This window comes from Drosophila subobscura, chromosome E, assembly GCF_008121235.1.
Source record: "Drosophila subobscura isolate 14011-0131.10 chromosome E, UCBerk_Dsub_1.0, whole genome shotgun sequence".
Taxonomy (NCBI): domain Eukaryota; kingdom Metazoa; phylum Arthropoda; class Insecta; order Diptera; family Drosophilidae; genus Drosophila; species Drosophila subobscura.
Genome location: NC_048531.1, coordinates 909,953 through 925,553, shown reverse-complemented (window position 1 = coordinate 925,553; position 15,601 = coordinate 909,953). Strand labels below are relative to the sequence as shown.

Here is a 15,601-nt window from a genome sequence, read left to right as displayed (position 1 = left end):
CTCTAGAGGAGGGTGGCGAGCTAAAGGAGCGTGTTGGCGTGAGTAGTGTTGTTGATGTATGTAGATGACAGATGAAGAAAAAATGTTAAATTTGACAAATAACCGCTAAGGTGCAGATGTAGTACTGAGTGCCGGGTATAAAAGTTGTGACGCGTAAGAAGCGTCTCACACGTCCCTTCTCGTTGCTTTAAAAATTATGTAAAACCTCCAGGCCAGCACATAGTTCTTACATTTTCGTTAGCTCTACACTAAGATAGAATTACAAAAGGAGAAATAGAACAAATGTTGACCTTAATTTTGATTCTAAATTTTGACCTTAAAACTCAGGAAAATTATTGTTCATTAAACTCTGTGAAGAGACGGCTGAGCTAAAATTGGTTGACCAATTTTCTTGAGTTTTTAAAGTACAAATTTCGATAAAAATAGATTGGCGTACTCTTGTAAGAATGTGTAGATTACAGATGTGCCCAAAAAATATGGTCCCATCCGGTTTCCCGGAATTCCATGGCTTGCTCTCGGATAGGCCCAAAGGCAGGCTAATATCCCTAATCTTCCTCGCTCCGACAACTTCTCCAACCTCTCCATTGAGAAGCTTTGACAGTATGGAAGCGTGTTTTCAGATTTTCCAGTGTCGCGTAATGGCCCGAGCAATGGCATAGCACTCTACTCTGCCAAGTAAATAGCTTACGGCCACATGTCCATATGGAACGTGAGATCCACACAGTTTTAATATAGTTTTAGCAACATAGCAAATTATATATACATATATATAAATAAAATACAAATGCTAGCTCCACTTACTACAAATTGACGTACGCGGTAGCACTGTTTCCGCTCCTATTTTAACGTATTCCATTTGAAGTTTCACTGTTTTCATACATACCCATTTCATACCCTGTATATACATATGTACGTCTATCTACTACTCTTGGTGGAATCCACGGAAATTTTCTTTGTGGCACAATTGAAAGCTGCAATCGAAATTGAAACTGATGGCTGATGTCTGATGTCGTATACGGCATGTTTGAGAGAGCATGTTGCAATTGCAGTCGAACCTTTCGAACAATATTGTACGCAAAATATGTTGACTAACACTGCCCTTTTGTTTTGATTGGTTGAAAGTTAAAAACGCGTAAAAAGTCGGAAAAAAGTATTAAAAGTATTTATTTTCGAAATAGAATTTCAAAGTACATGGCGGGATGGAATGTAATAGGAAGTAAATCTTAAGATCTTCAAGGCAATGTTCTGGGCAGGGAGTTGATAAATCTTTCGAAGTAATTTTGTACTACAGGTTGTTGAACTTGCCACTGTCCACTGGCCATCGAAGGGTAGGTAGCGGGTTTTTCACACCGAATTTTTATCGCATGTTCGTTTATACCAGAATATATACGCATAACAACCTGAGTTTAGCCTGCCTGTTGAATGGCACAGAAAATTATGTAACTAATTTACCTAAAAACCCCGAAACGTCGACCACAAACTACTATATTACGGGTCAGTTTCACAAGTGTTCTGGTAGAATTTCCAAACTGAATCGAGTTTCTACCTACATTTTCTTGTTTAAATAGTGGACCAGAATAGTATTCAGTATTCAGTTTTCGAATAGCAACCTGGTTCTGAGGACACTGCGGACTATCTTCCTTGATGGCGAGAAAGGGACATCAACCGGACTTACATGCAGTTTAAAATGAACATGGCCAACCGGTAAGTAATTTATTAATTTGGTTTTGTGTGTTCTATTAAGGAACTAATTCTATATTTGCAGTTTAAAAGTATCTCTTATTGGCTACGAAATTGACGAAGTCATCGAATTTGTCAATCGAACTGCCGATCCCGCTGCAACGCCGCCGCCGCCAAAAATAGCGTCGTCTCCACAAGAGCCCAGCAGTCCGCCGCCGCCAGAATGTCTCGAAATTTTGGAAAACGTTTTGATAGGTAAGGTAGCAATTTTATAGTATTTGAAAATCTATTCAACGAACACTTCATTTTCCAGAGCCCCCAGTACCCGAAAAGGCGCCAGATTCTGAGGCGGGTGAATTGATGGGACGAATAGTCGGGAGGTCCATGCATGTCCGAACAATTTTGCCAAAGCCAAACCTAACATCAGGCTTGAGGACGGGCAGCACAGACACAAGGAAAAAGACAGCAAGGAAAAGACCAACGACAACTCTTTATCTATGGACTCTTCTTGCTTAGCGCACTCTGACTCTGTCAAAGACAACGGACAACCGTCTTTCTTCAAAAGATTTGTCAAACTCCCTCAGGGATTCGAAGATGCGCCAGGGTTTGTTTATGCGCAGCAGTGCCCAGGACACTGCGGTCATTGCGGCAAGACCTACAGCTATGCCTACAGTGTGGCTTTTGCGCAGAGACTATAAGACTAAGGGCAGGACATCAAAAATGCCCGAAACCATGTTTGACAAACACTCGCCTAGTGCCTCTATGCAAGGAGAAACGGCTGTGCAGTGTGTATTATGGAATTATTATCATAACTAAATAAATTTCAATTTTAAAATTATTTTTAAATTTAATTATTGTTTTCCCTCTCAATTGTGTTGCTTTATATCAAGTACGTATTGTCTTGAAGATCTTAATATTTAAGATTCTTCTTATTTCCCGCCAAGTACTTTCAAATAAATACTAAAAAAAAAATACTTTTTACGCGTTTTCAACTTTCAGCCAATCAAAATACAGTATTTCGAAGGCGCTGTTAAAATTTCCTTAACATTTTCCCTTGGGCATTTATTAATTGGCGTTGTCAGCGAACACTTACATTTTGTATATCAATTTTGCGCTGTCTCTTGGCATTGCTATTGGTGCTGTTTTTTTCCGCTAAATGTCAGCAACAAATTGGTAGAAAGTCAACGATCAGACGGAAATTCCAACTATTTGTGCGCTGTTAAAGAACTCTGTTAACTGTTTTCAAAGCTGTTAACTATAAATTCTTTACTGTAGCGAAATGTGGCCGAATTTGGAACTACACGAACTACACGAGTGCATTCTACATCTATGTATGTAAGTCAAAGTTCATCTACAAATACCATGTAAAGTTAAATTATTAAACATTCAACAAAGTGTTAAAACCATGGAAAAATTCCAATATTGTCCACAAGGGCTGGAACAAATCGATATTTATATTGAAAAATTTATTAGATATCGATATTTGAAAAAGGTTTTATTTGTATTTAATAAAATGCGTTCTTCGTTACATAGAGGAATTTTGGTTAAACATTGGTCCGGGCATTTCCGGTGTGCTGCAGGGTCGCGGTGCAGAAGCCACACTGTAGACTTACAAAAGGCTTGGCAAGAAGCTTTCAGGCCAACACGTGACGTTTACCACAGCGGACAGCACCACAATACCCGCAGTGCTCCTGGCACAGCTGCGCATAGAAATACCCTGGCGGAGCTTCTTCAAATCCAGCAGGTGGTTGGAACTGTTTTTTCCTCGAACATGGTGGACGTCGACATGGTGGCTCACGGTCCTGGTGGTCCTGGTCCGGAGCGATGTTGATGCACCGCGATGATGGTGCCGATGCCGATGATTATGTCTCGCCCTTGCTAAATTATTTGCATGACGACCCTGTCAAGGTGGCGGCAGCAGCGGTGCAGTTGGATGTCAAGCTTGGCTTCGGCAGAATTTTGCGATTGTGAATGCTTTGACTATTCGAAATTTTTTGTTCCGTGCCTTTGACTTGATACATCGTTGACGATTGAGAGAAATTACACTATTAACACGATTTTGCCTCTTCGATCCAGACTAAAATTTAAAAAATGTAGCTCAGGCGTCTCTTCATAAATTTTGACGAGTAAACCTTAACGACGCCAAGTTAATGCACCTTTTAATAGTGGACTCATGATTTTGATTTTTTTTTTACTCTTCCTGAGTCAAATTTCGTAAAAAATACCTCACAAAAATAAAAATTTTTGCATTTTAAAGCTTAATATTTTTCAAACGGTAAGCTAAACGAACAAACTGTTTCGGTAAACTTTATAGATGTACTTATTAGCTTTTTAGAATGACAAAGGTCATTACATGCAGATGTAAGTTACTTAAGTTATTTGAAAAATAAAAGACCTATTTCTAAAAAAAAGCGTTAAAATAAAATACCAGTTCTTAATAATGCTTTACAAAAAGGTCTGCCATAGAAAAACAAATAATTGTCATCAGACTATTTCTAAGACTAAGAATATCTTTCATAAAAAGTCACTTTGGTTCCTTAAGCTAAAATCGTGTAGGGTAGTGTAACTGGTGTCACCTTTCAGCTGTCGACCCAACGCTCACTGCTAAAACAACCAAGATCAACAATAGAGTTGCAGTTAATTAATGTTCTCTCTGCTCTATCCGCATACTGTGCATACTTTAAACATCTCTCGTACCACTGAACTCAACAGATACGCACTCATTTCTGGCCGACCGCTGGGACACACATCCTGCCAAAACGTCTTCTCATGGCGTTTCGAATTGGTTTCGAATTTCACTTTAGAAGGCAACAAATTTTAGTATTTCCTGCCCTTAATGGTTCAGAAAACCTTATGTACATACATATGTAAATTCTCTTGTAAATGATCCTAAAAAAGTGCTCAGCTAAGGATAGATGAAATCTATACCGCTTTTGTGCATACATTGTATTTACATATGTACATACATATGTAGATCTTCAACTCACTCGTATGTATGTATGTTCTTACTCATTTCCTTTGGTCTGCACTGCACACGCACTAGCATCCACAACAACAAAATTCTACCAAGATCGAGGAGGAACGCTGCGAGTCGCTTTCAAAGACGACTCAACTTTTATACCCGGACTCAGTCAATATATACATTTCATTTTGCATTTTTTATTTTACATTTTTTCTACATCTGTCATGCCTGGACGTTGATATGCAATGACTGCACCATCAGGTGGCCCATTCGACACCAATCCCAAGCCTGCATTACATTTTACATTTTTGTAAACAGATGTGACAGATGCAGTCATCTACATCTACATACATATGTATGTACATCACTTCTTACTCTGCTCGCCCTCCACCGATAAAGCCACACTCTATGTAGTGTTTGAGGAGGTGGTGGGGTATAGCCACTGCAAACTTATTTCTGCATTCTGGCTACAATACTTATCAAATCTGACCCTAATCTGACATACATATGTACATATGTACCTAACAGATCCCCGCGTTAGGGTCAGATTTGAGAAGTACATTTGTACTTATGGGCATTCTCTACAAAACTGCGTTTTTTTCTGGTTTCTTTAAAAATGTAGATGCCACAGATTTTCGTCCTTTGTGATGGGAAAAAAGGGCGTGGCAAAATGTTGAAACAAACGATTCAGTGTGATATCAAATGAGTATTCGCACAAAATTTGGTGACTCTAGCTCTTATAGTCTCTGAGAACTAGTCGTCAAACGAGACGGACAGACAGACAAATGGAAAGACGGACATACGGAAACACGTACGGAAAGACAATTCTGGCTGTAGCGACTCGGCTATTGTTGCTGATCACGAATAGAAACACTTTATAGGGTCGGATACGTTTCTCTCTGTGCGTTGCGCACATTGCTACGACCGAAATGAATATACATATGTACATACATACATATGTACCCTTCGTACTCTTGCAGTACCGGGTACAAAACCATGATCTGACTCAAGGATTCAAAGACGCAATTCAATTCGATACCTCCACACCAGGGCTTGGCACGGCACTTTCTCTTGTGCATAGGGCGCTGCCGCTCACTTACACGTGTATTACGTTCGAACGGATCCGTTTTACTTGCTGTCACACACACACAGAAAGCGGCATGATCTCAACACAAAACGCTGCTTAGCAGCCTCATTTTGCTTCCTATCTAAAAGCAGTCAGGCTACCAAATCAGGCGTATACCATTTCTATATATGTATGTACATAAATACATACATATGTATGTACATGTACATACATAAGTACTTTTTTGGCGGCATACATTTGTTTGTTTCTACCTATTGTTTCATTTTAGTTCTATTTGTCTCGTCATTCTCATCCATTTGTTGCCTCCATGCGTCGTGTTGTTTGCCCGCTAGACTGTCGCCTGAATTTTGGAAAATAATTTTATAATGGTTTGAGGCAGATGTTTCTCAGCTCTCAACACAGCTCTCATTCTAGTTAGGCGTATGCGTCTGATCCTTTGTGTCGAAGTCCTTTAGAAATATGGAGATATGTATGTATTTACATTCATATTCATACATGCAAATTTATGTATGTATGTATGCATGTACATATGTATGTACATACATTAGCAATGATGATTGAAGCAATATCATTGCTGATACTCCGATAAAAGACATTAGGTGGTCCAACCTTTTAAAAACACAAGAATGTGACAGATTTTAATTTACATTCATAGCCTATGAGCGTTGAGGTTTGAGGTTTATCTTATTATTTGCTATACTGATATTATCTTATTTATCCTTAGTATTATCAAAGTAACTGACTCCTCTTGGGTATTGAATTTGGCGCAACCGGTGTGTAAAGTTTGAACAAACACAGCGATCCATATCTAGAAAAAAAATTATTTTGGCGAGAAAAGTATTGATGCTTATTTGGCGGGGACTCAAATAATTTAAGGGTAAAGCAAGCCATATGAAAAAATTAAGTTTGTATGTATGTACATACATATGTATTTGTTTCTTTTTTTTTTTTTTAGCCGCGTTTCAACTTTCTTTAAGATCTGTCTTTCGCAGACAATTATTAAATTTCCTCACTTTTGGGTACTTGGCAATCTTATTTTAGTTATGTATCTTTATACGTTGTTGAGTCCGAAAATCCTAAGCAGGCTGCTACATACATACATACATATGTATGCTGTTATGCTGATATCATTACTAGCATTTGAACCACTGACGTTTGTTCGGTTCGGTTGTGGCAGCCAGATGAGAGTTTAACGCTCAGCACCATGGCTTGTGCATGTATGTGTATGTACATATATGTAAGAACGAATGTATAAATATCTGAATATAAATATATACATACACACAAATTATATAAACATTAATATGAAGTGATATACATATGTATGTATATGTACATACATACATACATACATACATACATATACATATATACATATGTACATATTTACATGTGTATTTTGAATGTAATATGTGTATGTACATATGTTGTTGATCTGTATAAAGAACCACTTTGAAAACCCGTGGAGCCACAACTTTAAAAATCCACTCAATCAAAAATGAACAGTCACCTGAATGAAAGTTAAAATTTTGTATGTGCAATGTACATATGTATGTATGTACATATGTATGTATGTATGCTGTACGGGAGTTTATAGGAAAGTTCCTTGCCCCAGTGTATCTTTAGACTTCAAAATATTTGACAAAAGCTTGAAACTTGACTATGTATGTACATATGTATGTAGCTGTCTGGAACAGCCTTAACATAAGCTCGACTTTCTAACTGACTATTTTACGGGGCAGTACAAAACTCGACTCGACTCGCCTCGGTGTCGGAGATTCTTCTACATATGCATGTACATGTATATGAGGGTTGCAAACATACATACATATGTATGTACATATGTATGTTTGTATGTACATATTTCAAAAATCATATTCGTATCTGAAATAGTACGAGTATACATATGTACACAAAATCCATCCCGGTTGTGTTTTGGTAATTAAGTCTTCTACAGGACACAGATGTTAAATTGGACCTTAAGAAGCACATTGGCAATTTGTACTTATAATTCTCCCTCGACACAAAATGACGTGGTTCAGCAGCGGACAAATTTGAAAAGAAAGACAGCAAGGAGATACTTTTCATGTTTTTGTTTCAATAAAACATTTGTTTCGTTGTCTTTATTTTCTGTGCCTTACTACGGATATGTACATATGTATGTATGTATGTATGTACATTCATATGTATCTATTTTGATGCTACTTTTAAGACCCTTATAATATCTGCAGCACCAAATCCGCTCCGGAAGCAATGGCTAGTGAGAGAGAAAGATAGACAAGGCCATCTTCCTTCTCTTGGTACAGTTCATTGGCGAGGGTGATGATGAGGGTGTATCTGTGTATACTCGTACAGCTGCAGATGCAGATGCATCATATTATCCATTTCAAGTCACCAGCGCAGAAGCCGATGTCGGTGGTGGTGATGGTGGTGGTTGTTGGAAATTTGAAGCATAATACCGACGCCCATGAAGTCAACGCACAGTGGCTGAAATGCACAATCTAGCTTAGTAAATTTTAAAGGTTCGATTTGTGTTTTGTTTTTGCATGGACTTTTTTAGTCTTAAACTAGTCAGTTCAAAATTCAGAGTCTTTTAGTCTGTTTCGTAATCTAAATAATATTATTTTATTATTATTTTATATATATAAAGGAAGGACCGGTTGACGATAACGATAATCGTTTTTGAAGGCTTGATTGTCCGTTTCGCCCACCGTGCGCCGGCAAGCAGGAGAAGTTGAAAAACCAGAAGTAAAAGAAGCCGTAGACACAACAAAACGGCCAAACACAAAACAAAATACAAATCCGGCCACAATCAATCGGAACGTGGAACGAGACGGTTTGTGCTTCGTGCGGTGCTCGTGCAATAGTTTCAAATTAACTGCCTTTTCGATGGTGAATAATATGAGAGGGGCTAGACTCTTGCTTTAAATTTGCCAGTGTAGCGAATCGCGGTATAAATAGTGAGCCATCGCAATGAGCTGCTGTGTCTACATTTAAAAAACAAAATTATATTTTAGTAGTTGAATCATAGTTTGGATTATCGTGATCATAGTGAAAGAAAGGCGTAAGGTGTTATATGTATATGTATATGTACTTACATATACATACATACATATGTATGTATGTGGTGGACCAATTCCCGTACTGAATGTCTTTAATTGTTGAGATGGCATCGAGATCTACGGCACCAACTCCAGTGGTTTTTGAAAACGGTACAGTGCTAGGCTCCATGAGTTGTGAGCACTCCCATGCAAAGGTCCAGTTCCTAGGCAATCAGTCGCAATTTGTTGTACCGGAAATAGTAATTAGTTTCAGTCAGAGCAGCAATAGTATCTACAACAATCGAAGTCCCTGTGATGTGTCGAGTTCCAGCGCAATCAACAGAATTAGTCCAACCATTAACAGGAATGAACCGTCTGGGGAGCATACGTCGCTTCTGGAAATTCATCAGCGAGAAGGAGAGGAAGAGTCTGAGTTCGAACAGTTCGTCTTGAACCGCACCAGTTCAGAAAGTAACATACTAGAGTCTAGCACCTGCAATGAATTGCAGATGTCTAATTCGCTATGCGTTCAAGCAGCAACCTTATCGCTCCAAAATCGTGCTCTGGACATGCTCAACACGAGTGCGTGTTCGCGGTCCGACTCCGAGTCCAGGCAAGGCAAGCGTATGCGGCGCAAGGCGGACAAAGCCAAGATCAATTGCTCCACTAATGCACTCGGCTCTCCGACGCCCACAGTGCCGTCAGTGGCAGACGTCCTCCGTCCTCCACAATATACGGCAATTTTTCTGGACCGCCACCATGGAAACAGTGGCGTAACAGCGAACGCTCAGTTGACGGGACCAGTCATCTCATCGCCATTTTTAAGTGGCAACCCAGGGCAAGGGACAGGATCCGACGCTGTCAATTTTATAGAGTATCATCAATACTGTCAGCAGCGCCCGGGAATGGGTAACGTGGCACTCGGACATCATCATCATCTGCATCACCCGCGAAGGTAACTGAAGCAGATAGAAAACTGTCTAAACCAAATCCAACCCTATAAGATAGATACGCTGCATCCATCTTTGTCTCTTATGTACTCAAAAAGTAGTTTTTGCAAAAAATTTTGTTTCAATATTCAATTTTATTTATAAGTACCCATCCGCTTCTTGAATTTGTTAAGCTTGAATAAATTCAACCGGTTCCGTTCCTTTTACTACAGCCCCAAAATTTATCATGCCATTCTTAGTGGTTGTTATTTGACACTGCCAAAAACCGAGGGACGGAAGTTCATCAATAGTCAGTTCGAGTTTCACATTTGTGGTTGAGTCGGTCAACGCTGAAAAATATAACCAGCTGGCTAATGTGTACATTTTACTATATTTTATATACATATGTACATATGTACATATGTATGTATATTAGGTTGTGCGCATGTTCGCAATCACTTTTCTGATAAAGAAATACAATGCCTTGACTATATTCTTTTAGTCAAAGCTCCAAATATTTTCTCTGATAATCCAACGCGTAGTTGCAATAGCTTCCTTAAACATTGCATGTAGGCCAGTTAACACGCTCCAGAATGAGGGCCTAAACTTTCTCATAAAGCTGCAACGGCAGTGTTACATTAAAAACAAAAGATGAAGGAAATATTAATTCCCTTTAACCAAGGCCGATTCAAAATTCCTCCCTCGAGCATATACCAGGGACTGCAAATAATCATAATTTATTATTTTTTAAATAAAACGAGAAGGGACGTGTGAGACGCTTCTTACGCGTGACAACTTTTATACCCGGCACTCAGTACTACATCTGTACATTAGCGGTTATTTGTCAAATGTTAAATGTTTTCTTCATCTGTCATCTACATCTACAACACTTCTCACATCAACACGCTCCTTTAGCTCGCCCCCCTTCCCTAGACCCAAACACTGCAGACTCACGGCAGAGGCAGAGCCAGCGGCAGACGGCCAGTGTGCGGCCACTGCGCGAAGCAGAGTGTGAATGAGAGAATGTGCAAAAAACAAATATACGCTGCGGGACGGGGTGGGTTTAGCCACGGCTATGGCAGAGGCGGAGGAACGGCAGACGCCACACACTGCGCGAAGCAAATATAAGCTGCGGAACGGGGTGGGTTTGGCCACTGCTAATTAATTTCTTCATTGTGGCTATAATAAAGCTCCAATAATGCCCCAATTTGGTGATCTGATAGATATGGTCATTCCCCACGGAATGGCGTTTTTAGTTTTCTTTTATCTTCAAAATTGTAGATTTGGGAGGTTTTCACCCTTTTGCGGGGGCGGAAGGGGGCGTGGCTCATTTTTGAAGTACACTTGTAACAGTGTGAGCATACAGAAGTCTGGATGCAAAATTTGGTGGCTCTAACTTTTATGGTCTCTGAGATCCAGGCGCTCAACAAGACGGACGGACAGTCGGACAGACGGACGGACAGACAGACATGGCTCAATCGACTCGGCTATTGATGCTGATCAAGAATATATATACTTTATGGGGTCGGAGACGTTTCCTTCTGTGCGTTACATACATTCACTTTGTGCACAAATACAATATACCCTATTTACTCTTCGAGTACCGGGTATAAAAATCATTCACTTGTGGAAACTTTGAGCCAGCGGGAAATATACTAATATTTATCTTAAAGGATAGTCTAATCTATGCATTTCCACAATGATTTAGGTTTTAGGTTTTTTTAGGTTTAAGGTTTAGGTTTTATTGACTTACTCACAATATAATGATTGGTTTTGAGTTATACTTTACTACTTAAACGAGAAGGGACGTTTGAGACGCTTCTAACGCGTCACAACTTTTATACCCGGCACTCAGTCCTACATCTGCACCTTAGCGGTTATTTGTCAAATTTTGGTGGCTCTAGCTCTTATAGTCTCTGAGAACTAGCCGACAAACAAGACGGACAGACAGACATGGCTCTATCGACTCGGCTATTGATTACAATAATGATTACAGTCCCTGTCATAAACACTTAAAAAATAAAAATAGGTTTATCTTTATTATACCCGGTACTCGAAGAGTAAATAGGGTATATTGTATTTGTGCACAAAGTGAATGTATGTAACGCACAGAAGGAAACGTCTCCGACCCCATAAAGTATATATATTCTTGATCAGCATCAATAGCCGAGTCGATTGAGCCATGTCTGTCTGTCCGTCCGTCTGTCCGTCTTGTTTGTCGGCTAGTTCTCAGAGACTATAAGAGCTAGAGCCACCAAATTTTGGCACCAGACTGCTGTATGCTCACACTGAAACCAGTGTACTTCAAAAATGAGCCCCGCCCCCGCAAAGGGCGAAAACCACCCAAATCTACAATTTTAAAGATAACTGAAAACGCCATTCCGTAGGGAATGACCATATCTATCAGATCACCAAATTGGGATCCGATTGGATCATTATTATAGCCACAATGAAGAAATTAATTTTCAGTGGCCAAACCCACCCCGTCCCGCAGCTTATAGCAGCACACTCTGCTTCGCGCAGTTTATGGCCTCTGCCCCTGACACGTCTCAGCCGCTGCCTCTGCCGCGACTCTGCCCTGACTCTGCAAAGTGTGTTTCTAGGGGAGGGTGGCGAGCTAAAGGAGCGTTTTGGCGTGAGTAGTGTTGTTGATGTAGATGACAGATGAAGAAAACATTTAAAATTTGACAAATAACCGCTAAGTTGCAGATGTAGTACTGAGTGCCGGGTATAAAAGTTGTGACGCGTAAGAAGCGTCTCACACGTCCCTTCTCGTTTTTCTTTGGATATATTGAATTTTTCTGGCATTCTTTGGCTTACGATGAAAAGATGTGACTAATTATTTCCTGATTCAATTCAGGGTTTTTCGGATATATGTACATATGTATAGGTATATAAGTATTTTAATTATCCGTTAATTTTCCTCTGTCGATGTCCGAACATTTAATTGAATACTTGAAAATAACAGCGTGGACTCGAAGCGGTCATATCGTAAACGATAAAAATAAACGCAGACAAACATTTAGGAATGGCTATGGAGCAGACAATAGGCAGGTGAAACGTACCAGATTTAACAATATGTGCCTTATGAGCATGTTATCAAGATTAATGTGTGTTCGAGTAGAGTTTCAAAAGCAATCAATAGGAATCGATGGTATATATAATCTACGTTATATGTATGTATAGATGATCGCCAAGATCAATAGAAAATAAGGTTATGTGAGAGGGACCAGCAGCCATCTACCTGCCAAGGGCCAGTGCGATTGAATACCTTCAGGTAGATTCCAGGCACCTTAAAAGAAAACTAATGTGTGTCCTCACTCTTTTGCAGAAGTCTCTTTGAAGTGGCTGTACCGCTGGCCGGTAGCAGCGTGGAAGTCAGCAACACTTTGGTCAGAACAAACATCAACATGTCTGGTACTGTTGAATCCTCCGAGAATCTGGCTGTGAGCTGTCTTCGAAAGTGGTTCGCTCGTCCGTCGCTCCCTTTCGTAATAGGGATATTTGCTCTTGGTGGCGTGGCATGTACACTTGGCGGCATAGTGCTTGGCAGCACAGGTCTGATAGAGCATTCTACGCAGTATCTAAGTGCGGCGCTGTTGATGATCGGCATTGGTGTATCATTGTTGGTGATATCGGGCGCCATTTGGCGTCTGAGTCTTCCCGATGATGTCGATGACTGTCCCTGCTTTCGACGAATGGAAACCTGTCGCAACTGCAACAGCCCACACTGCAACAACCGCCTTCTTCCCGGTAGCTATTTGTACCCAGAGTTCCAGCATCGGCAACCGCCGCCTTCATATCTAACTTCGCTAAACGAGTACGCATTCATCTATCATCATAGTGCGCATCCGGCAGCGGCAGCAGCTGCAGCCGCTTATGCTACATTAGGACTGAACACTCCTCCGCCGCTATATCGTTCGACCTACTCCCTCAAGTAAGCATAGGCTTTCCCTTCGCATCGATACCGTCCTTGAAATTACCAAAATTATCCTTCATTACAGCACTTCGGCATCGGTGGGTACACCTACACCTTTACAATTACCACAAACGAGCGAGCATGCATCTGAGGAACACCATCCGGTTCTGCTAATCCGTGAAGCACCCAGTCAGACATCATTCAAAGAGGTAGAGATCGAGGACATGCGTGAGGCTGGACCTCTAATGCGTGGGATCGAAATGCAAACGCTTTATAAGGAAGCTGAGCTTGACTAGAGTCTGGTGATTCCAAAACAAAATACGTTTCGGGAATTATTCAATGATCTTCTGACTTGACTGACTGATTTTCAATTTCATATGAGTACATACTCATATCTACATTCATACTACTATACATTTATACTGTACCGAATTTTCCGAATTTTACAGGAGCAAAATATAGGAGCATATAACTAATTACATAATCTTCATTCTCGACACTATAATTTTAAGCAGCGTGAAAGGCCATGAAAACCGTACAACTAAATTATTTTATTTCCTACTGATGTTCGTTGATAAATATAAGAAATGCCATATTCAAAACTAAATAAACACATGAGTAAATATGTGAAGATATGTACCTACAGATGTATGTAAAGCGATAAATCCAATATAATCATATTTAAGGTTTTTTTCTAGCTGTAAAGATCTCATAATGTAAAATTATTGTTTATGTTGATCAACATCGTCCTCTAATCACTTTAAAAGCCTAACAATTTTCAACAAAGAATCTCAACGCCAATATTAATAATTGTCTTAGTAAAATCCACATTTATAGATTTAATATTTCCTGGTTTGCAAGATTTTCAATGAAGAATATGAGATATCCGATTTCGATACTTAATTAAAGCCTTTTTGGGCAATCTCAGAGTTTCTTATTAGAATCATCTCTCAATAAAAAAAGTATGTCTACAGATACCAATATAAAAATGACATTCTATGAACTATGTATCTAAATGAACATCTATTTATATTGAATGGAAGATAAAAATGTTTCTAAGTACACTGCCCAACATGATTTTTCCTCAAAGAACCAAACTAAGAATTACAGGTAGCTCTTCCATTTGACCTAACTTAAGTAGGTAACATTGTCTTTCTAAGAAGCTGATAAATGCATCTATAAAGTGTAACCAAACACTTTGTGGTTTTAGTTTGCCGTTTGAAAAATATTAAGCTTTAAAATACCAAAATGTAGATTTATTTGAGGTATTTTTTACCAAAGTTTGACTATTAATATTTCTATTATTTATTACAACCAGATACTTAAGTTATGTGAAAAAAAAACGCTACCTCTAAAATAAGCGTTAATAAAAATATCAGATTTAAAAAATTCTTTAAAAAAAAATTTGCCATAGAACAAAAAAATATCATCAAACCATTTCTAAGCCCCATATTTTTCATAAAAAGGGGGTTTGGTTCCTTGAGGAAAAATCGTGTCGGGTAGTGTTATTTGTAAATTAGGGGGAAAGTTGCCGGTTGTGTTATTGTTTTTTTGGCTCATGACTTTTGATTAATTACAAATTATACAAACGAATTAAAAGTTCTTCGGTTCTTAGGTCTTAGGTAACTGCCAGCTATCAAGCATTTAGTACTTGATATTTAAAAAGAAAGTATATATAAAACGAAAATAATATGAAAGGAAATCATAACATATAATCTGAAACTGAAATTGTATTTATTTTAAGAGTCTTTACAGGCATAATGAACAACAATTATTTGACATGACAAATTTTCTTTCTTGCATATGAAGATGCGCTATGCTTACAATACATTTTGTATAAATATTAAATGATTTTTCCCTATGTTGTCATGGCTAAAATGCATTAGGTGAAAACTAAACAACAAACATTACACATATGTACATAAAATAACACAAATCCAGGTAGTGTGTCATAAATAACCGGGCCGTTTAAATTGTTTGTAT

General features: G+C 39.0%; 1 protein-coding gene across 1 annotated transcript; it reads left to right on the top strand.

Annotated features, from left to right (window-relative positions):
- Positions 1 to 8,527: 8,527 nt before the first annotated feature.
- LOC117891997 lies at positions 8,528 to 14,010 on the top strand. Its single transcript, XM_034797883.1, has 3 exons — positions 8,528 to 9,725; positions 13,031 to 13,636; positions 13,704 to 14,010. Exons 1-3 carry the CDS (start codon positions 8,878 to 8,880, stop codon positions 13,912 to 13,914), a joined length of 1,665 nt encoding a protein of 554 aa, XP_034653774.1. The 5' UTR covers positions 8,528 to 8,877; the 3' UTR covers positions 13,915 to 14,010.
- The last annotated feature ends 1,591 nt before the right edge of the window (positions 14,011 to 15,601 follow it).